This window comes from Podarcis tiliguerta (assembly GCF_965153285.1).
Source record: "Podarcis tiliguerta genome assembly, chromosome: 3".
NCBI lineage: Eukaryota > Metazoa > Chordata > Lepidosauria > Squamata > Lacertidae > Podarcis > Podarcis tiliguerta.
This window is the reverse complement of record NC_139536.1, coordinates 33524856-33548815: the sequence shown is the minus strand read 5'-3', so window position 1 is coordinate 33548815 and position 23960 is coordinate 33524856. Positions and strand designations below refer to the sequence as shown.

Sequence of the window (23960 nt, the reverse complement as noted above, 5' to 3'; positions counted from 1 at the left end):
AGTGTGACCGTTGTTTTTCCTTGTGCTCTTACCCCACAGCAGACAGATTACCAACATGACTGGAAGCTCATCACAATTTTTCATCCATGTCCTTTCCAAGCGTCCATCTCTCAGGTAAAAGTCCCATGTCTTGGCTTGGCAAATGGACCAAGGAATTAGGTTCAATAATATGATTTAAAATGTTGATGTTATCATGGATAACAGCTCCACAGCAGATCATATTATTAAAAAGTGAGTCTTTAAGGTGCTACAATATATTTATTTTTCTTCCAGCTTTGTCTAGAATGTACAAGACTCTTTCTTTTTAAAACTAGTCCTCTTTCCTATTTCTTACCTTGTTTCTGATACCTCTGTATTCTCTCATTTGCATGTCCCACTGAGCCATTCAAGCATTCAGGGAGATTCCCCCCCCCCCGCTCTTAAATTTGAACATTTCTGCTTTTCTGCATACTGTTAATCAACTTCACGAATGCCCCCATTTGCACATTGTTCAAATCAATTGAAGGTGTGCGTTATTTTAATTTCTGATTTGCTTTTTCCTCCCTGCCAATGCTACACATTTATCCTTGGTCCATACAACTCGTTCCAAAGAACAAAGTACAATTTTCATTTTTGGTCTTTTACCTTTGTGTGCATATTGCACCAAACAGCCTGCGTTATACGGCAGGCTCTGCAACATTCCCTCCTCAGGGCTTTAATCAACTCTCTGCAAATTACTTTGTTTGAAGTCTGCAGAGGTGATAACTGTATATGAATATTTGAAAGGCAATAGTTGCTCCCTGCTCCCCTCTCTCATTCTCTAAAATTCATAAGAATGCAATCCTCAAACTATTAGCTAAGGGCTACTCATCCAGTGATTAATCAGTCTTGGGAAAAGCCTAGTTCAAATTGGATTGTCTGCTCACCTCTTGATTGCTTCCTCTCAAAGTGCTGGAAGAATATAGATCAATATATTGCCCCTGGGTTCTTCCATTTGGTGCCATTCTAGGGACCTCTTTATGATACGTAAAAACATTCGATTCTCATTGCAGAGTTGATGGGCATAGTTCAGTTCTATGTAAGGTCAGAGGCCTTTCATTTTTGAAAGTTGTGATTCTACCTCTTGCACTAATTGTTTAGTCTGTAGTTCACAACCTTGATTCATTCACAAGTTGGTGAATGCTGGGGGACAGCTATTTTGTCAACCTTTCGTTTGGCATAAAAATGAATCATCACCTCCTCATCCTCTCTCTAACATAAATCCTTTCACTTCCAACAGACAACTTCCCACCTTGACAGCATAAAACAACTTGAAGAAGTCTTGGATTTTTTATATGAAGAAGTAAGAGCTATTTCATAGATTTCAACACCTTTCCTCTCCCCCTCCTTTTTTTTTTGGTAGCGATTTTATTTCATTTTATGGTGTCTATAGAGAGAACCATTATAACGGATGGAATTTAAAAGAGGAAAACAAACTACAAAATAGGCATGTAGAATGAGTGAGTATGGCTGCACATGGTTTAAAATAACAAGGACCACATAAAACCCCTTCCAATTCCTGATTCAGATAATAGAATTATAGAACTGCAGAGAACTCCCTAAACTGCAGAAATCCCAGTTTGTTTATTATGTATTATTATGTATTAGTTTGTTTATGTAAGGCATTTATATATTGCTCTTTATAATATCCATCTCCTATTTTAGTTTGCATTGCAGTATAAAACAACTCCCATGATACACACACACACACACACAGAGAGAGAGAGAGAGAGAGAGAGAGAGAGAGAGGTACCTCGGTTTTCGAACGTCTCTGTTGACGAACATTTTGGTTTACGAATGCTGTAAACCTGGAAGTAAATGCTTTGGTTTTCAAACACGCCTCAGAAGTCGAACATGGCACGCAGCTTCTGTTGAGTGCAAGATCCTGAGGCCTAGCTGTTGGCTGTTGAGTTTTTGGTTTTTGAATGTTTCAGAACTTGAACAGTCTTCTGGAACAGATTATGTTCAAAAACCGAGGTACCACTTTGTGTGTGTGTGTGTGTGTGTGTGTGTGTGTATCTCCAAATCAAATTCAAATCAATAAGCAAATAAAACAGCAGACTGGTGATGTTGGAGAATACCAGTGGAAATGGGAGCAGAAACTGCCAATGTTCATTTATTTGTCCCTTGTCCAGGATAGAAATCAATTGAGGGCCCATCCATATCTTGGCTTTATATGGACTGTGAACCCTTTGTGTGTCGTGCAATCCCCCCTCAACCATGATGCATTCTCCTCCCTCCAGCTACTGGTGTCCTGTACTTTCTGCTCTCCACATCTGGAGATTCCTATTTGCATTTCCAAAGCATAGGGAGTCTCCAGATTTAGAGGGGAGAAAGTGTGGGGCAGCAGTAGTTGAGGGAGAACACTGCATGGAGAAAGGGGAATGAAGAGAGGCACAAGGGAGTCACAGTCTACACTGAGATATGGATGGACCCTGATGAATACAAGTGGTGCATTCTGGTGAATGTGAACAGCCCACAACTGCTAGCTTTTCCTAATCATTTTTTTTTATCACTATAGATGCCCAAAGTTTTTGTAAACCTGGTGGAGTCTCCTCTGCTCACAGTCTCACCTCTTCCACACAATGATCAGAATTATGTCAGGTAAATCCCATTTTATTGCAGCTGTTGATGAGCCAAGAGCTCTCATTGTGTTCCTTGCTGAGGAGTGTTCATTTTTCTCCAGAGGCGTTTTGTGACAGCGATATAAAAAGATTGCTGTACCGCATACCAAATCAATAGTCATCCTGATTGCGCTTCTGAAAGGGTTCACCTTGGTGTGCCAAATATCCGTCACCTCAATTAATCACAACTTCCAAAGCAGGCTGCTTTCTCTATGTTGGAAATTAGGACCAACTGTGGGAAACCTTCCTCTTTGACCCTACTCAGGCCATTTTGCCAAACTTTGAAGTCGTTTGGTGAATCAGCTTTCTTCCACTACCCACATTTTACGTCACCATCAAATAACAGATTCTAGTTATTTATTTGGATATACCTGTGATGTTCTGTCTTCCTTTTGGAGTGCTGGAAGTTATTTCTGCAGACCTCTGAGAACTTTTCATCATAGTTAGGGGAAAACACACCACATTATGTCTGATTTGGAAATGTTTTGATATGGGTGACTGAAAATTGTTTTTTGTATGTCGAATTCTAAGCTAGAGAAGGAGGGAGTGAGACTCCATGGAATTGCAATGAGGGCTTATAGGTCATGTAGTCTGTCCTCCTGCTCAATCAATACAAGAACCACAGAGCTAGAGCCATCCCAAAGAGAATTTTTGAGAGGACCTCAGCAGCTATGACAGAGTTGCAGTTAGGGAGATGCTGGTCATGTTCTTTCCAGCACAAAGCAAGAGCTTCTTTATCTTTTAGAAGTGTGGTACTGTCTGTTGAGCGTATGGGGCATATGCCATGATTCATTGTGCTCAGGATGCTAGCAAGGAAGTTATACCCAGTTCCACAGTCAATAGAGTTTGTGTCTGCAAAAGTTTTGAGGGAATTTTACATTTCCAATCAATGTGTATAATTGCTGATATCGTGTAACTTTTTATACCATAAATGCTTTGATTTGATTTTGTCCTATATTCACTCTGATCTTATATTCTTCTTATTTTAATTCAAACAGCAGAAAGGCCTTTTCTGCTGTGCAATAAAAAGTAAATAGTGTTATGGTTTATCCCCTTTCTCCCCATTTTTGTTGCCCTATGGCCCCTCTGGACATTAATCATGTGATAGCATTGAGGAAGCATCACACAGCAAATTCTAGCAGCATAAATACTAGCAGCATAAACCCACCACACATGCACTGTTATTGTGTCAACAACATGTTGCTGAATACCCTTGCAGTAAGACACCAGTCTGGAGAAGCCCTGTGAAACATATACGTTTCTAAAATGCATATGAATCACAGCACAAATCTCTCCTCTCTATGTTTCAAAAGAGTGCATGTTTATGAAAAGCTACAGCATTTTTTATTTCATTTATTTATCTTTTGGCTTGGCTTGGCTTTTGCCAACTTCCAGGGATATTCTCCTCAAGCCATGCCTTTGTCCCAACGATTGTTCCAGTCTGGAGGTGGCTGTGTGGAGATGGTCCTATCAGGTGAGCACTGTGCATATCTGTCCAAAAATCAATTTGACATGACATCTAAATAGTTTTAGAATCTCGGATCCCTTTAACGTTAATCTTTTTAGGATCACGTATGTATCCCTTTCATGTTTGTATTGCATTCTTCCTCCAAGGAAGTTATGGTGGCAGGGAATTGATGAATAAATTTGGTTTCCCCTCTTCAAGCAACAGAGTTGGCCCAGGATCAACTCTGTCCAGCTCAGGAATCTCGGTGCAGATGCCAGTGTGTCTACAGCTCTTGCACATTATGGGCCTCCAAACACAAATAATATACAACCCTTCCTCTTTGTTTTCAACATAAATCTATCAGTTATGCAAACTGAGTAAAGCTGCCTAGTTTGCATAATGCATTTGCATAAGGTATGCTGCCTTCATTATTTCATAAGAATTTTGTGTCAGCAACCGGGAGTGGGGAGGTGGGAATATATTTATGAAGCTGCCTTATACAAGTGTAACTGTTCGTCTGTCTAGTTCAACATTGCCTATGCTGACCGGCAGAAAAGGTTCTTTCCCAGCGCTGGAGGTGCCATTGATGGAGCAAGCTTTCAAAAATGCCCTGCATATCCTAGTGATACATGACAGCTGAAATCCCAAAAATTTCAAATGATGTTACAACAACTGCAGAGGGGAGAATTGAGGAACTATGCTATCCCAGCTGTAGCTAATGACAGCTCTGTTTGCCAAGCTGGTTAATTATGTTGTCTCTACTGCAAAAGCATGTTGGAATATTTAGCAGGTGGCAAAAGCTGCCCATATCTTGTACTGTTAGCTAGCTGGGATGTTCCTGTTTCTGAGCTTTCTTTATGCAGGGCCAACCACATGATCTAATTACTAGGTTTCTGCTCTTTCTAAGAAAACGGCCTTATGCAATTCGCCTCGCAGCCGCTGGGTCGTTTCCTAATGGTTGCGTAAGATGCTTTTTCATGGAATTACTTTTGTGTTTTGACTGTATAATTTGATTATTCTGGCTTATTAGCAGTAGAGATGGCTCTGAAACTCATTTAAGCCATGGGCAAATCTGTGCATTGTGCTATGTTCTCTGTGGTTCGGGGACAGAGTTCATCCTGTTAACTGTTTGTTTATCCTTATATGCAGAATTCTTTGGGAAATCTGCTGGCATCAAGGAAGTATGGCCAGAAGGATGATTTCGCCGTGGTTCTCCAGACTTCTCTCCAAGAAGCAAATATGCCTCTTGCAAAAGTGAGTGTGAGCTATGGTTGAGGTGTTCCTTCTGGGTAATACCTGGTGGTCCTAGAAAAATAACTGTACCTTGAAGAGAGTAATCAGACGATATGATTTTTGGCCTGCAAGGGAAATCAGTCTTCCATGTGTCAGGGAAGACAATCCATGCAATCTAGATGATTTTTATTTTCTTCATATGAAAAAGGGAACATGAAAAACAGCAAACTATTTCCCCCTTTTGAAATATATATAAAAATAATTTTACAAATTGTCCAGTAGCACCTTAGAGACCAACTAAGTTTGTTCTTGGTATGAGTTTTCATGTGTATACACACTTCTTCAGATACCTGCAGACCATTTGGGCCAATCTGAGGTTGTTGCCCACCTCATAGCAACTGTCACAACTTGCTGGTGAAAGAAGGCATTGGGTTGGATCGTTAGTCTAAACAAAGAGGTGGGGTGGGAATGAGCCCTACCCCCCTTTCAGGATCAAGTATCAGAGTATCCCGGTAAAGGGGTCCAGGGGGAAGGATTCTGTCTGAATGCCCCGATGGGCGCTAATGGCCCATAGAACTTCCCAAATGGCGTCCTGGAGGGATCGCTCCATTTGTTGTGTGTCATGGTGGGATCCTTAACTCAGGATCAACTAGCAGTTGGGTTGGTTGATTCAGGATACATACCCAATGCATAAACCAAAACCTACTTACATCTGTAATCAATAAAGTTATGGCCCCAATTTGATCCCAAGATTCGTCATGTCATTTTTGTCTGTTCATGACCCAGTAACCCCAGGTTCACTGCACATGGGCCCACAGCTAGAGTGAACGGGCAGTGAATTCAAAACTGTTCTGTAATATTCTCATCAGAATTTTTTCTCTTCCAGGGCAGGCGAGATAATGACTATTCCGCAAAAAAGACTTCTGTGAAAAACAAATTTGCTGTTCTCGGAGTTGGACTCTGGAACAATATGGTAAGAGGTACTAGAGACATTGGGATTGCTCAATAGGTTGCAGAGCATGGCTGCATGACGGGCTGCTGGCCCGTGGGAGGGGTCTACCATTGGAGAGGGTATTATTACTTCAATAGTACCATGAAGGAATCAGGGCAACAATGAGAGAAAGAAATTAGCTGGCAACTTCTTTCTAGCTTCTTTCACTGAGAAGAGCAAAGCGGAAATATCCAATGCCAAATAACACTTTCCTTTCCAGTTGCAAATTTTGAGTTTAGCACCCTCTTTTTCCAGGATATTCCATTCCTCTATATCCCCACCAACACGCACTAATTTCCCACCTCAGCAGACAGAATTCTGTGGACACTGAATAGGCTCAGTCTTTACTGGGCTGCGTTTGGCCCTTCCCTTCTTAAGGTATTTTGTTGCTGTTTTGCTTATCCCCCCCCCCCCAGTACTCCTGTAAAACTCTAGGTCAGGCATGCTATCCAAGACATGGACTCCTCAGAAGGCTGTAAAGAACTTTGTCTGCTCTGTGATCAGATTGACTATTTGTCTTTCTGTCATGGCTGCATCTTGCTTTTCCTGAGAAGAGGCACAAGGTAGATCACATGGGTGTGTATCCCATTTCTTATCTTCATGGTGATGATCCTCTGAGATAGTGATTAGGCAAAGGTAACTCAGAGAGATTCATGACAAAGAAGGAATTTGAACCTAGGTTCTCCCAGCCCTAAGTCTGATGTTCAATCTGCAACATCACCATTAACAGCCATTCATTTATTTCTGCCCATTTCTGATGTTCAGGCAAGGGTGCCATAGCTTATGCTCTTTCTCCATGGTTGGGGGGCACCAAAGCTTCTGAATACCAGTTGCTGGAGACTGCAGGAGAGCAGAGTGCTCTTGCACCCAGGTCCTGCACAGGTCACCAAAGGAGAGGATACCCTATCCCCCCCCAAAAAAAAGCCCAATGAAGAATGAGTATGCTCAGTGGCAATGAGATACTGACTGACTGTTGGGGGAGAAGGCAGAATGAAAAACTGGTTGGGAGGGAAGAATGGAATAGAGCAAGGTTTCCCAGACTTGGATCTCCAACTGTTTTTGGACTACAACTCCAATCATCCCTGACTACTGGTCCTGCTAGCTATGGCGTGTCCTGGAGGATAGCAGAAGCACTCTGCACCGGTCCTAAAGGATCTTCATTGGCTCCCAGTACATTTCTGAGCACAGTTCAAAGTGTTGGTGCTGACCTTTAAAGCCCTAAATGGCCTCGGCCCAGTATACCTGAAGAAGCATCTCCACCCCCATTGTTCAGCCCGGACACTGAGATCCGGCACTGAGGGCCTTCTGGTGGTTCCCTCACTGTGAGAAGTGAGCTTACAGGGAACCAGGCAGAGGGCCTTCTCGGTAGTGGCACCCGCCCTGTGGAATGCTCTCCCAGAAGATGTCAAAGGAATAAAAAACTATCTGACATTTAGAAGACATCTGAAGGCAGCCCTGTATAGGGAAGTTTTTAATGTTTGGTGTTGTATTGTGTTTTTAATACTTTGTTGGGAGCTGCCCAGTGTGGCTGGGACAGCATATAAATAATGTTGTTGTTGCTGTTGTTGTTGTTGTTGTTGGTGGTGGTGGTGTTGCTACGGGTCCCACTTGTAGACTATAACATCCAAAGTGCTGTGGGAACATTCTCACCTTCTTCCTGTTCCCATTGTTCAAGACCACGTCCTGCACAGAATAACAGATGGAAAAAAATGAATTGGAGGGTGGATGTGTTGGTGTGTAGGCGTGTTGGAGCCTACTAAATTGGAAGGACCCCTGGTGCAGTCCTGTTTGCCCTCTTATGAAACAACTGAGAGCATTGGATGTACATGGGCATCTATCCTGGAAAGAGGAAGCAAAACCATGTGATACAGCCATTAGCGGCAGCTACAGCTATAGCCCCAGGATGATCACCAACTCCTATTTGCATACAGTTCACTCTAATGCTATGGGCATTTTGCCCGGTTGGCCAAGAGATAAAGACTGGAATCAAGGTTGCAACCTTAGATGAAAAGAACTGCTTGCAGTTATCTTGATCTTCCTCTCATTTATAAACACCTGCAAGGATAACGTCAAAGTTCTTATCTCAGCCTTCCTTTTATTGCAGGTCGGATGCCCTGATAAGATACAAGAGTGGGTTCTCCTCCTGGGTTATTTGGTTTGCATTTGATTTCTTTAATCAGGAAGGGGAATTGTGAGCCGATCATGCCTGAATTCTAATTTAAAGTTAGTTATGCAGATTGATAGACATGGCAAACAAGTGGCTGACTTTCTTGTGTTTTAGCCTTGAAATATCAGCCACTGTTCAGCTAAGCAGAGAAACTTGGATTAACCTTTCCCCCAAAAAATACTGTGGGTGCCCCCTTTCCAATGGTGGAGGAAGGAGGGTGCGTGGTGTGTGGTCTGCCCCGGGTGTCATCACTGAGGGGTGTGTGTGACAAAATGAGTTTTTTGTTTTTTCAAAAAATTGAGCTCACGAAACTTTTTAGGAGTGACGTGGTGGCTTAGGTGCCTGCAGGTTCTGTGCTGCCTGAAACGGCAGCGTGGACTTGCGTCTGCCTACTGCCTCTCCCTCAGCCGCCCTACAGCTGAGGGGCAGAGAGGCTCCAAGCATCGGAGAGGCTCGCCCCGCCCCATGGGTGGATCGCCCTGCCCCCATGGGCAGCTCACCCCACCCCCACAGGTGGATCGCCCCGCCCCCAGCTGCAGGAATCACCTCCGCACCAGGCACCGAAGTGGCTAGCTACGCCACTGCCCCTTTCCCCTGTCTTTTTCTTAAAGAGCCTTGCAACTGGGTGAATGTGTACAGAAGACCATTTGCCAAATGGTCACTTATCACCAGGGTTCATGTTACCACTTGGCAATCTAGCCGTCTTCCAAGGAGGATAAATGGAGCCTTCTCCTTCCAAAGACCTCCAAAATCCACTATTAGGCAGGATGATGCTGTTGACTGACATAAGGGGGATGGTTACATGGAAAGGTATCACTTTTTAACCAACCCTCCCTTATAAGCTACCCTACTTTTATTATTTTGATGCCCTATGAGCAAATCTCTTTGTATGCTTTTTGAAAATTACACTAATATTAGTAGCACCCTAGCATGAAAACGTAAGGTTTCCTTTACCAGGGCTGAAGGCCACCTTTTATATTTGCATGTAACACTAAGCCGTATTATGGCTTTGTGTGAACAAGCAAGCAAGCTGGTTGCACGGTAGGGAAATCATAGCCGATTCATTCCTCCCCTACTCCTGCTGTTGTTGTGCTGCTGGGACCTAAGCCATGGTTTGCCTTAGCATTATGCCCAAGCCAGACTCATGGTTTGTCTCCGCCAAACAAACAATGAGTGGTAAGCCAAGAACAATGCTTGCTTACTGTGTGTGGTTTGTCTGGAGCCTGGGATGTAATGTCAAGCCAAAGAGATTTTCTCAAGCATGGCTGCTTGTTTAGGAGGAGTTTGGGTCTTCTACAGAGTTTTAGTGCCCACGCTTTTAAAGAAACAAAGAGCCACTTCGCTGCCAACATCTTGGCTCTCGTGCTTCCAGGAGAAGTTAACAGAGGTTTGCATTAAGTTATTTGCCCTGGGTAATTTCTTTATCACTAATCTCTGTTGGATGGTTGGCTGCAATCTGTGCAAGGTCAGATGACATGCAAGATACTGTCAGTATTTAAAAAGCACAGGGCGAGTTTATCTGATCGCCATCTCTGACAAGGAGACTCTATTGCTCCCATCAGAACAGCACAACAAAACCCACAAGCTAATGCAAAACTACCTTGGCCCATCAGAATGAGAACTAGTGTAACAACATAAAGGTCAAGAACTTTAAATATGGTGACTTATGGCAATGAATGCTTTTCACGCTTGCACAACTGGTGTTTTACCTGTGTTTTTAAAAGTCCATTTGTTCAATGCTTTGCAAATTATCTGCACTGCTGATTCCCATCTTTGAAGTCTTGGTCTCTCTTGTCTTATTGGACTGGCAATGAGCCAACACTACTCCTGGGGAAGCTGCCAGATCCTGGAGCAGCTTGGACTTGGGTGTCATTCTGCTAAGTCAGGGGTGGGAAATCTGTGACCCTCCAAATGTTGTTGCACTACAAATCCAGTCAACCCTGGCCATCACGCAGTCAGCAGAGAGCAGATCTCTCTCTGCCTTTGACTCATTAAAACACTGGCACATGGTTGTACAGAAATGTATTCAGCAGCTTATTTGCATGCTACAGTCATCACCGCCGGATGTTTAATGCAGACAGACTGATTATTTCTTTAAGTGTTATCTTTCATTTTTATTTAGTGAAAGAGTTTCCCTTATAGGCAACCTTCTTTCATGTTAAAAGTAAAATGTCTCCAAAAATCCCTGTTCTATAAATCTTGGGAATATAGCTCCAGAAGAAAATCGGAGAAACAGGAAAGTTATAGTGATTTGGGAAGAAGAATTCTATGCATACTGATGCTATTCTGTATGAATTACTGTCTGAAACAGTAATTGGAAGAAAGCCTGCTTATATTCAAGGGCTGTGCAGGTGGCTGGGACAGTGTAGTTGGCTTATTTTAGACTCTGGGCTTAATTGCTTTGTGGGGCCTTCCTCTCTAGACGGGAACACTTCATTAAGTTCCTATTGTAAGCCATTCCTTGGTAGAGTTGTTGCAGAACTGAATCCTTGATCAGGACCTTCTGCAGAGTAGAAATGAATTTGCTCTCCACCATAAGAATGAGTCTCAAAGCTTTGCTGCAGAACAGTCTTAAAATTGTTTAAAAAAAAATGTTACAAAATACAAATCAACTCATTGCTCTTGAACAGCAAACAGTGTGGTTCCAGTCTTCTTTTTCGTCCTTAATACAGTTCAGTAAACTTTCCTCTCTCTGGTCCCAGAAAGAGAGTTCATATACAAGCATATTGCTTGTTCAGGATTGCTGAGCTGTGCTTCTGCTGCTGATGGCTCCAGCACTAATATTCTGAGTTTTTAGGTTTCATCTTCCTGTTGTGAGAGATCTCTGCTTGGGTTCCTGGGATGAGTCATCAATTAGCCTTAAACACTCCCCTTGCTGCATTTGCTATAGTTAAACCTTCTGCCTAATGCAAACCGCTGTGCATAGCATTTGAAATATGTAGCATTTAATGCATATTAAACAGCCCTTGCATCAGGAGACTTCCTGCTCATTTTGCTCATTGGGCTCCTGCCAATGTGGCACCAGGGAGGCACTATTCTCTAGAAGATCCTCAAAGTAGCACCCAGAACATTGGGGCAACCAGTGCCCCACAACTCATATTTTCCCAACTGCAGCCCCTTCCGCTGGCTTCATTCTCTTACAGGGCATGTTGAAGGGCCTGTAATCAAGCAAAGCACTGGGCTGACAGCACCACCCTCCAGCAAACAACAATAGCAAGATGCATTTTTGCATGTGGGCAGCATTATAGTTTGAGCTGGTTGCGGCTGGCATGGAAGTGCTTAGTGATTGCTTTTCTCTTGGCCTAAGCAATTTAGATATCAGTCATCTCAGCAGGGTTTTGAGATGTTTTCTGTACCTGGCTGTAAAGACATTGTCCCTCTGGATGTGCCCCCATTTAATATAGTTAAGATTTCATCAATGCTACAAACATGCCCCTGCCAGATGGTGCCCAGCGCTACACATGTCTCAGAGGGAGATGGAAAAAGCTTTAGTGACCCACAAGACATGATTCAGTTTTTTTGCAAGCCCCTTTTAGAAATTACCAGGAAAACTGGCCTATTCTTTTGTTTTAAAAGGAAAAAGATTTTCTCTGGTCTGGCTGAATCTTTGTCCCTTAATTATTTAAGTATCTTTTATTTAAGTATAGTGCAATAGTTTTAATCTTAAACCTGTGGAAATGACTGCCGGTATTAACAGCTTGCGAATGCATCATTTTAATTGGTTATCCATTCATTTTCAGTTTCATGAAATTTTCATTTGCCCATAAGGTCTTATTTCTCAATTTTCAGTTTTTCTTCATTATATCCCTGTTCTATTCTCAATCATTATTTTGTGTGCCACCCACTTTTTTAACCAATCGGTTCCCTAAATCTAAAATGCTCCTCACAGCTCCGTGATGTTGGCTTCCTTGAATCAAAGACAAAAAGTTGAGAAAAGTTGGAAAGCAAACCTCTTAGGGCCACTTTGAATGGTCATCATTTGCTGGAAGTGATCTGTTCTTTGTCTGGTTTTGCCTTCTGACTGACATGGTACTTTTCTAAATGCAAGGAGTGGCTGGTTTTTGTTTTTGTTTTTATTGGGGGGGGCATTTTGTTGCCTGCATGAGCTGTCATCTACAGTCTCAAGGGCTTTAGTCAAGAAATAGGTTTACGTCCTCATCAGATGTAGTGGTAATTGCCTTGAATTAGAACTTGCAGGTCTAGCCTAGAAGAGGCTAAAATGCACCCTTTGAACTGATCTGCTGCCTGAGTCTCACAGTGCTCATATCTTGTCTTCCAGCTGTTACCAGATGGACAGAAGCAGCCCTATTATCTTGCGGAGATGTCCGAGGTGCGATGTCCTTCTCAGGTAGGAGCAGTTTTCTTTTATACATGCATTTTTGCATTTTATCTGTGTCCCCATCCCCAAGGGACCTCTTTCTCTAAACAAATGCAATCCCCTTCTCAAGTCTTCTCAACCATTTCTAAATATTGCAGAATCACAGACTTTCTACCTCCAAAATGCCCATTTGACCGACATATTTTAATATCACTGCAGTAGAGGCACAGCTAATAAACTGTGGCTGTTGGTCATGATGGCTGCATGATGACACTCCACTTTCAGAGGCAGTATAATACAGAATGCCAATCACTGGACGGCAACAGCTGGAGAGGGCCATTCCCTTAATCCACTGGTTGCAGGTTGGTGGGTTCTTGAAGCAGTTGGTTGTCCACTGTGGGAGCAGGATGGACCTTTAATTGGCAGACCTTTGTGTCAGTTTGCATTTCTTAGTGCAGAATGTATTGATCTGATGTGTAGAGATCTTTCCTATTCTACCTAATTCAAGAGGGTTCTGGAAGCTTCTCTGTGTGAAAGAAACAAGCAGAAGGTTCATGATGTTTGGCTTATTCCTTCCGAGAAGTTGAGTACAGCTGGCTTAAACTGGTTCTCTTATCTCTTTCCGTCAAGGTCATGCTGGCTATAAAAATAGGCTAGAAGGAGCGTGGGTTTTACTCTATCTTTTTATCTCTTTTCTTTCTGGTGTAGTGTTCTGTATACAGTGTTAAGGTTTAGACTTGCTGTAAGTATTGTAAGTTTAAGTGACGTCTGCTGCAACTGGATTTCTTATGGACAGTGCCAATCCTGAATGTATTGGATTTGTGACCATTCTGCTCATTTGCCTTCAGTAGCAGCAAAGCTCCGTTGGATAAAATACAATTGCCTCCGGTCTATTTTTTGGGAATCCTGCAACTTGTTTTAAGATTTTACTCTGCTAACTGTATGTTGGAATCTGCTCTGGATCAATATTGAGTAGAATTTCATGACATTTTGATCTGATTCAGCAAAGTTCTTCTGATGTTTTTCTGAACCTGGCTAGAAGACAATACCACAATAAATGCTTTGAGGTTTGAAGTTCTGACCATTCTGTGTGTTGTAGAACGACTGAGGAGAGGGACAGGGAACTTAGTTCTGCGAGATGAGAGGATTGAACCTTGGACAAATGGTTAGCATTGCAAGGGCAGAAACTTTAAGTGCCTAGCTGGTGACGATTTTAGTTCATTAAGAAAATAATCTTCCTTTATGAGCACCTTTACAGGAGATAAAGGCATTCCTCAAGAGTAGCCTCAGTGCCTTCACATTAGTAGTACTCAAGACATTTTGCTTGTCTGCACTGCATCAATCCTGAATGATGTTCATACTGTACTGGTAACGAGAGGAGAGAGACATTTCGAAATCAAATGTACTTTTCAGCCAATGTAAATTTTTCATTTAATGTTGCTCAGAAAGGGGAAATGAAAAAAGAGATTCAAAGGTCATTTGTGAAAACGGCTTTAGAGATGCCATTTCTCCCAGAAAAGAAAAATGCCATCATTGCTCATTTGCATGTATAATTATTGCTCTTTATGATTTATTTCTAGAATGCCTGCTCTAACTAGGTGCTATATATAAATCAATATGCAAGACATAGACGGGAAGGCACGAGCTAGCAAGAGGCCTTCCCACTCAGAAAATTTCCAGACATCATGGCAATTTATCAGTGACCACCCATTCACACATAGTGTTGTATTCAAAGCAGTGTTAACTAAATTATTCAATCAGTGCAAGGATTTCTTCCTGTGCATGGAACATTCTCCCCACCCCCACTCCATCCCTACACCCTTTAACTCTGTTCTGGGTTTCCCCCAAACTCTTCAGGACAAATTTGGAGATGCAATTATTTAGTTGAAAATTGCCCTTGTGTACTCAAGAGAATTCTGTCTGAACTTGTCTGGACTGGGTGAAGTTGGAGAAGACAAAGGGAATGTTGCAGGATATCAAACCTGCACAATGATCATTTACAACAAACAAACAAAGAAACCCCTGTTGTTCAGATCATCTGGCAGCACACAAAACAATGTGATATTTATTAAAAATTAGTGCTGACCCTTCTGAACTTTAACCAAGTTATGGCAAAGAAAATTCATCCAGTTTCACGCATAAGGGGTGGGTGGGGAATTTATTGTGTGGGTAAGATGGCTTTGGACGCGGCTGGCACTGTGGGTTAAACCACAGAGCCTAGGGCTTGCCGATCAGAAGGTCACCGGTTCGAATCCCCACGATGGGGTGAGCTCCCATTGTTTGGTCCCTGCTCCTGCCAACCTAGCAGTTTGAAAGCACGTCAAAGTGCAAGTAGATAAATAGGTACCGCTTTTACCTTTTAAGATGGCTTTACCTGAGTTTTATCTGCTAAAATAATTTCTTTTTCATAGATATAGATAGATAGATGATAGATGGTAGATGATAGATAGATAGATGATAGATACACAGATACAGATACACACACAGAGAGGGGGGTTGTTTTTTGTTTTTTGGCTAATTAATGTTCTATGGCCTTTTAAATGTCTTTTGGGGGGGCTGTTTTTGTTTTTGTTTTAACTATTTATTTTGTGATTCTATCTTGTATTTTTATCTTGTGAGTTGCCCTGAGATCTTCAGGTGAAGGTCAGTATATAAAACAAACAAACAAAATAAAGTATTAGACTATCCTTCACCAACCAGGTGCTCTCCAGATGTTTTGTACAGCAACTATCAGCCCCAGCCAGCTGTAGTCCAAAACACAAGGTTGGTGAAAGTTTCCATCTGTCTTGGCCATGCTAAAGCACATGTGCCCTTCTTCATAGAGCAGGTGTGGGGAACCTTTGGTTCTCCAGATGTTACTGAACTACATCAGTCCCAATGGCCAGGAATCATGGGAGTTGAGGTTCAGCAACAACTGGCGGGCCAAAGGTTCACCCTACCTGTCTTAGAGTCTGGCAGTCCATAAGCAGGTCATGGCCTCTGGAGATTAGAATGGTCCCTTTAAATCCAGAATTTGAAATGATTATTTGAATGGTTGCTGAATCTGGCCTTCTGACTTCAACCATGGTGTGAAATGATGATTCCCCTCCCCGCCCTAATTGTTTTCATCATCTTGTCTCTGCAGGAGAACCCATACTTCTTCACATTCAAGAATAGCAACTACTCATCTTTTCCTGTGGAGCCACGAACCAAAACAGTGTCTCAAGTAGGGAAAGCTCCAACTGCATAATATTTTATTATTGCTTGTCTTTGGGTGGAGAAGAATTGGTATTGGACATAAGAACATTGTATATCCCCTGCAGTTATTTTCTATGGGGCAATGCTCTTCCTCTAGTCTGTTGAAGAAGTATGCATTTCTTTCTACTGCAACTGCTAAAGGCCATTTGTAAAGCATTGTTCTCTGTCCTTTGTCAGCAAAGGAGCTTTGGGACGGACATTCCATGTATAGACCGCAACCCCTCAGACACAATTCCTGCCTCAGGTACAGCTTTTTATCTCTGGATTTTCTCAGTCATCATAGGTCCTGTTTTATGTAGCTAATAGCTGGTTCATTGCCAATGTTGAAATAAAATTCAGCTAGTAGTTTGGTTCGATTCTGCTGTCTTGTCTTTTGCCTCAGGCAGCAAAATATATTGGGCCCTCCTAGCTACTTCAGAGGACTATTGCAAGGAGATAATATGATAACACCCCTCCAATGCCTGCCTTATGCTCATTGGGGAAAGTGGAAGCTGACTGTGATTTTTTTTTAATTGGTCAAGGTTGTTAATTTCATTTACAAGTGGGAACATCTCTGGGATGAGTGGGAGAAAATGTTGGCATAGTAAGCCTTGGGAGGTATACTCTGCAAGATTCCAGGCAGAAGCTACCTTAGATATCAGGGGTTGAACCCTGGAGATTCTACATGTAAACCTGGTGGTCTGTCACTGAATAATGGCTCCTCCATCATGGCTAGAGACTGGGAACACGTGGGCATGTGAATTTAGGAAGCTGTGGTACTCTAGTTCAGTGTTATCTAAACTGCTTGGCTGTGGCTCTCTGGGATTTCAAGCAGGTGCCTTTCCCAACCTTACCTGTAGATGCTGGAAATCAAACCAGGAACCTTCTGCGTGCAACCACTGCACTATAGCCCTTCCTCAAAGAACCTTGGTTACAGTCCTGTTTGGGGATAATCCACACCCAGTATAGAATCTGCAATCTATTTTCTGAATAGTCTAAAAGCGGTACAATAGCCACAATATTTATTTCAGGCCTTATATGCTGCTCTGTAACCAAGTTTCCACAATATTGTTTGCAGAATGCCTTGAGCACCTGCATTCCTATGGGCTCGTAATCCTTTCTTTGGTTAGCAATACTTTTCTGAAGCATTGCCAAACAACTTGGGGTTTTTTATAAGTCAGCTATGCTAGTGCTTTGATGTTATAAGAAGGAAACTTTTATTCCCCCAAAGATGCACACTTCGTAATTTTGAAAAACTGGGCTTTAGGTAAATTGGGTTTGTATGTGAGCAAGGAGAAAATTCTTTAATACCAAGCCAATAATTCACACTATGAAAAGCATATAAGTCAGCTGGAGAATGAATGGAGGACCACAATCCAGTGTCCCTGGAATCACCATTGTCGCAATAGTTCGGTTTAAGGGACTTGCACATTTTGAGCTGTAACAGAGTATGGCACGGCCATTCTTTGAGGGGCATCCTGGCCTTCATCTAAAATGACCCTACAACACTTGAGACTCATTAGACCACAGCTGGGAATCCACAGGCCTGTGGGTCAAATGTGGGCCTCCAGACTTCTCTTTCTGGCCTTTGAAATTCTCTTCAGGCCAGGCTGCTTACTGGCCCTGCATTGCACCCCAAACATTTTTGCCTGGCTGAAATGTGGCCTTGAATTCTTCTAAAACTTGTCTGGCTGGAGAACAGAGAGGGCTGTGTGAGTGTGTGTGGAAACAGCACACTGTACAAAGGGGAAAAGAAACCACATTAATGCTGTTGCCTCTCGCTCCACCCACCACCGATTTGTGGCCCTCAGAAACTTGCCCAGAAAGAAATGTGGCCCTCTATGGGTGAAAATTATTCCCCACTGCCGACTGAAGATTGTCAGATACCAGTTCCTTGGATTTTATTTCAGCATAATAATTTTGTGGGAGAAAAATCCTAGCTTCTAAGGAAGAATAGTTGCAGGAGAATTAGGTATTCTGGTAAGTATCACATATTTGCCTCCAGGGACTAACGAGTTATGGCAATTTGGCAGAATATGAGTTTTAAATAAGATCTCAAGTTCTTTCAACTTCTTCTGAAGAAATATCTTCCGAATGTCAAAGATCTTCTTAAGAGTCCCATCACTCTCTCTCTCTCTTTCTTTTTTATAGTTCATAACTTGAGGCCAGCAGACATTAAAGTTATAGGCGCCCTTGGGGACTCAATAACTGTAAGTGCAGATCACCAAAATGTGCTCTATTAAAATGAGTGGTGTCAAAGCTGTTTCTGAATTCTGATGTGAAAAAGGAGGGATCTTCGTGGCGAACTGAATTTCCCATGCTTTCTTCTGCTTTGTTCCCATTATGCTGCAGTCTTAATCTGGGATTGCCACCTCCTTGGGCCATTGCGCATTTGCAAATGCTAATCGATACAAATGTGTATATATATTTCAAACATTTTCCTACCACATGTGGACATTTCTTTGCAGAGGAGAACTTGACTAAAGGCCATTTTAAACATGTGACTTCTAACCTGAAAAGCCCTTACTTGTGGAAGCTCCATGAAGGTGCTATAATTTTTTTGGGGGGGGGGGCGGAATCTTACCACATTTGCAGTGCCTACGTGCTAGCAATGTATAACTCAGTCAACAGCAATAACAAATTAATGTTATTTCTATCCCCCCCTTCATAACCCTATGTTGCTTTGTTGCAATATGCTTTGTTATTTATTGCTTCTGTACCCATCAGTATTCTTGAAACAAGTATTAATGGAAGGGCAATTATTGGTTTATTATTCTTTGATCAGCAACCATCAGTTTATGGATTTTATTCTGAGTAGGCTTGTAAATTTAGCCCTGGCCAAAGACAGTCCTCCAGTGCTTGCTTATCCCCATGATAAGGTAGACAGGATGCCAATGCTGTTTTTAGGCAGAACTAAAATATTGTCAAAGTTCCTCAGAGTGAGAGTGGGGGATATTTCAAGGGGGAGTTATCTAAAGTGGCTTCTTTCCAACCATCCCATTCCAAATCAGCGAGCAACTTATTCTAAAAGGACTTTCCCAAACCCCTTTGTCCTCTTTGATATCAGGCAGGAAATGGAGCGGGTTCTTCACCAAACAATGTCCTAGATGTTCTGACACAGTATCGAGGCCTTTCATGGAGGTGAGTGCCACAATCAAAATCTTTAGATATTCTGCAGTCTGTTCTTAGTCTTTTCTTCTTGCTGGCTTTCGAAACCAATTCCAGTCTCCTCCTTGCTGACCTCAATTGCTACTGCAGAGCCATCTTGAGGTTGGCACTCTTAAAACTTGCACAAGCTGTAACTAGAGTCATGGCTCTGGCAGATGTGGCCTCTGGCTTCTCTGATGATATAGGAGCCATCCTCTTGTTTACGCATGGCTTCGTCCTTTTTCAAGTTCCTGTGGATTGGCTTATCTATTTCTTCAAATTAACGAAAGTACCATTTTCTACAAACGTTCTGACTTTCCATATTCCCACCTCATTCATTTTTCGCTACGATGAGGGCAAGTACTTGAAAGCAGCGTTCAAATGGAGTGTGATGAGGCGACTAGAAATAGGATATAAGCATGAGAAAGCTTATGTCTCTAGATAATTTATTTTCTGTCTTCTTACATGATATCAGTCACAAACAGATAGCAGTTCATTTCTTCCCTGTACAAAACTGGGGCATTTCGGTGAATGGTGAAAGTAACAATCTATTTACTGTTTCTATTAAACATGCTAGCTCAATTTGCCTGTAGCATACATTGCCTACTACCAAGGAGTATTTGACTGGCAATCACACGAAACAGGGCCTTTTCAGTGGTTGCCCCATGCCTATGAACTCTTTTCCTAGATCGGTGCATAAGGTTCCTCCACTGATGACTTTTAAATGAGTAGTAAAGAGTTATTATTTTTCTCTTTTGCTGGTGTTTTACTTTGCTATTTTTGCTGCATATATAATTTTAGTCTCTTAGTGTTGCTTTTAACTGCTGCTAAATCAGTAGGCGCCAATATTTGTAACAGATACTAATATAGGTTTGCTATATGTCTGGATTTTCCCGGACATTACTGGGATTTCAAAGGCGGAATTGATCTCCAGGGGGGATTTCTGAAAAGCAACGCTTTGTCTTGGATCTTTTGGGGTGTCCTGGTTTTTACTTTTTGAAATATGGCAACCCTATACTAATATATGTCACACAGTCAAAAATCAGAAATGACAGTCTAAGGACAGTCCTGCTCATTTGTCACTATTACAGTGAAAGCGTCTGACTTCAATTGCATTCAGACTCGGCATATATGGATATATTTGATTATTGCTTACTGGTGCATGTACATAAATGAAACTAATGCATAGAGTCTTAAAGAGGAATATTCTTAGGCCAAATTATAACTCACCCTACGGAAAGTACCCCTCCCCATTTATTAAATTGCAAGTCTATAACAGAAATCAAAACACAGCACATCAACCATGCATTGTTTTTTTTGTTTTTTTTTGTTTTTTTTTGCTGCTTGATACCCTGTTGGCATTTTGCTGTTCTGGGCTGGCCGCAAAACCAGGACATTTACTATCATAGCGACTCTGCTCATTATATAGTTAACACAAGTTTCACAGGCATGTGGAGCTGTTATAAAACCCCACAATACCTATGAACAAAGACAACAGTGCAGTGTGTGGGCATATCATTAGCAATGACACCTCTGCCATATCATAGGCTCTGCAACCTGAGTTATTAACCATAGTCTTGAGAAGGATCCTGTGAATGGACTGGAAGCATTACAAAGACTTAGGAGGTAGGCAGCTAGTGATTACTGCCATAGATAGATTAGATGATAGATAGATAGATAGATAGATAGATAGATAGATAGATAGATAGATAGATAGATATAGATAGATTGCCTTATAGAATACCATTGGGAGCCCCATTTCAATGCATGATACAAGTAGAATAAATAAAACAAACATTCAAACCAGCAGTTCAAGTAAGCGATAGCTGAGGATTGGAAACATCACCAGGGGGCACTCTGTGACTTGTTCCAAGCAAATCTTCTCTAACATTGTTTGCTTTCTCCTCCCTCCCCTCCCCTCCCTGCACCCCCTCCCAAATTCTGCAGTGTTGGTGGAAATGAAAACATAAGCACAGTCACAACATTAGCAAGTAAGTGCCCATTTCCCTAAGGTTAGTGCATTTGTGAAGCTCTTTCATAATTTATGGAGCAAACTTGAGGAAATGTTCAGCAGGCTTGACAGACTTAAACCTCTTTGTATTCAGCATCCCAGACTGATGGGGGGGGAGGGGCGGGGAAAGCCTTCTCACAGCCAACACTGTAATTTGCTGTGCATGACTTAACAGTGTGTGTTTTATAATTTCCCAGGGTCTTAGTTGCTTTGAAATTCTCTGTGACTATATATATATATATATATATATGTAGCATAATTATTATTCAGCTCCGTACAATCTTGGAATGCATTAAGCAAATAAGCAAGGCTAGTCTCCTTGTGCAAGTTTTTATGGGGAAAAGAGTCTTGAACTCTTTTACAGGCAACCAACGGACACCAAACCACAGGCAGCTCATGGAACCAAGCAGTTACTTTAGTTGGGGGGGGGGAGCACTTACAGAACAGAGTGAAAGGCAGGGGGCACGCCTCCTCTCCCTCCTTCCGCAGTGGCCTTTTGCCGAATCTCGTTGATGCTTTTGACAGTGGAGATCCAGATGCCTCTGGAAGCTAAAACAGGGTGCTGTGATGACAGCCAGCTCCCATTGTTTACCCCAACACCTGACATTCATATTGCTTTTAAGCATATGATTTTATGTTAAGAACATAAGGGGAGACATAAAACATAAAAGAACATTAAAAAGAACAGCATCCTGTTCTCACACTAGGTTCCTCTGGGAAGCCTGCAATGGGCTTCAAACCATGTTCAGATGAATGTAGTTAGAAGCCTCCACAAGATCAATAGTCCTGCATAAACTATCATCACTACTGCTACTGCTACTATCATTTATTAATACCCCTTCCCATCTGATTGGGTATTAAAGTTCTGGATGGTGTAGAGACTTACAACCGTGTTCGTCCAAACAAGCTTAGAAGGGAAGTTCAGGGCAGTGCAAAAGAGACATTGAGGGTGAAGTTTGTAGTTGTTGTTGTTATTACATCCATCCATCCATACATGAAACCTCACTCCTCCAACATGTTCCCTTCCCAACACGTTGCTTGGATGTCTAAATTCATCCACAGAGCCACAGGTGTTCCATTTTGCTGTCGTGACTAATGGCTGTGCTACGTATTTGTCTCATCCCTTTTATGATCATCTAAGGCCACCCTAAATTAATGCTGTCAGGTGAAAAGGTGTTGCCTTTTGTTTGTCTTGAACCAGCTGCCGACCATTATTAGAAAACAGAAATATCTATGCTATTCATTCATCGTTTGGTACGCCTCTATGATATCTCACCTTTATTTTTCAGATATTCTTCGTGAGTTCAACCCTTCTCTGTTAGGCTATTCCACTGGCAAAGGAAGCCAGAGCACATCTAACGCCTACCTGAACCAGGCTGTGGCAGGAGCCCGTGCAGAGTAAGAGCAGATGTTGGGCATCTTTGTTTGTCTGTGCAGACCTGTCTGTTGCAGATGTGTTAAGCCTTTTTAGGATTTCTCTGTAATGGTACTGTTGCAGAATCATAATTGGGAAGAAAAAAAGAAAATGCACTATCCTTTTATCCTGAGATGCTAAATCCTATTTTGAGAGAAGTTGATCAGTGACTGAAAGAGCACTGTCTCCACATTCTGAGGCCTCATCCATCCTGTCATTTAATGTGGTACAGCTTCCTATACCTCCACTATTCTCCATTGTCCATATGGTATTCTCCTACAAATTGCTCCTTTCTCACGTGTTTCCCTCCTTCAGTCCAGGTTTTCACACACCAGGGAGAGGGTATGAGGAAATCCAATTTGAGGGAGGGCAAAGTATGGGAAGGCAGTGATTTGGAGAATGTCATATGGACAACAGAGAAATGGGAAGGGGCACAAGAAGCTTACTATCCACATTAAACTGCCTTGAATCCCAACTTGGGAGAAAGGTGGGATATAAATACATCAAAGAAATAAAGAAAACAAAATGGCAGTGTGGGTGAACCCTCACTTCTCCACAAGTTGAGTCAAGTCTCTGATTATTTATCTCGTTCCTACTCCTGTCAATAAAAGGAAGAGATTTCAGCAAGGCTGTCCTCCTTGGTTATTGGGTGACTAGAGTACCGGTAAATGGAGCAAATAATCACACGTCATTTAGGCACTTTCCCCAGGATGCTGGCAAAGGCTCTTTGACCACATCCCAACTCCAGTGTGAACAGAAACAGGAGCTCCATCAGCGAGTTCCCCCCTTCAGGACCTCAGCTGTGCACAAGACACTCACAAACAGGAATGAACAGCTGAAAAACTCTGGCTGAGTTTTCTGTTTCTCACTGAAAGTTGCATCTTCAACAATGTTTGTTGAGTAGATATCCAACTGGAAATGAAAATGTGATGTGTTTCTCTTAGAGCTACAATGCTTAGCTGATTAATTGGTGAGAGCAACTGATGAAAACATTTTTTTATCCTCCCACCAAAAAAACCAAAGTTGCCCGTATTTAACCAGACAGCAGATTATAAACCAAATCTTACATTCAACCGAATTGCTTTAAAAAACAGCAACGGCAAGCATTTTGATGGTACCCAATGGAGTGAATCTGCCCTCACACCTTCCTAAATCTGTTGTGGGTTTCCCCCTAACCCTTCCGAGTTGATTTGGGGAGGGGCATGAGGGGAAAGGAGAGGAAGGGGAAGTTCTGTTGTGCAAATAGTGCATCTACTTTGCAGGATACCACTTATTTCCTCCTGCAGGACAACTGCAGTAACACACGTGCGCATCATCAAAAAACAAGGGACGCATGCTTTCCCCACTTTCAAACAATGATGTTTTCCTCATTTG

At 42.2% G+C, this 23960-nt stretch overlaps 1 protein-coding gene across 4 annotated transcripts in view; it reads left to right on the top strand.

The window, feature by feature from the left end:
- The window catches only part of PLB1 (phospholipase B1), a 114721-nt gene that overhangs the window by 21926 nt on the left and 68835 nt on the right, over positions 1-23960 (top strand). For all 4 annotated transcript variants that reach the window (XM_083434394.1, XM_083434396.1, XM_083434393.1 and 1 more), the window contains 13 exons: positions 40-114; positions 1259-1321; positions 2540-2622; positions 4038-4116; positions 5239-5343; positions 6209-6295; positions 12760-12828; positions 15923-16003; positions 16213-16279; positions 18166-18224; positions 19082-19155; positions 21109-21152; positions 22462-22570. In XM_083434394.1, coding sequence (XP_083290520.1) covers positions 40-114; positions 1259-1321; positions 2540-2622; positions 4038-4116; positions 5239-5343; positions 6209-6295; positions 12760-12828; positions 15923-16003; positions 16213-16279; positions 18166-18224; positions 19082-19155; positions 21109-21152; positions 22462-22570 — 995 coding nt within the window. The remainder of the gene's footprint in view (positions 1-39; positions 115-1258; positions 1322-2539; positions 2623-4037; positions 4117-5238; positions 5344-6208; positions 6296-12759; positions 12829-15922; positions 16004-16212; positions 16280-18165; positions 18225-19081; positions 19156-21108; positions 21153-22461; positions 22571-23960) is intronic.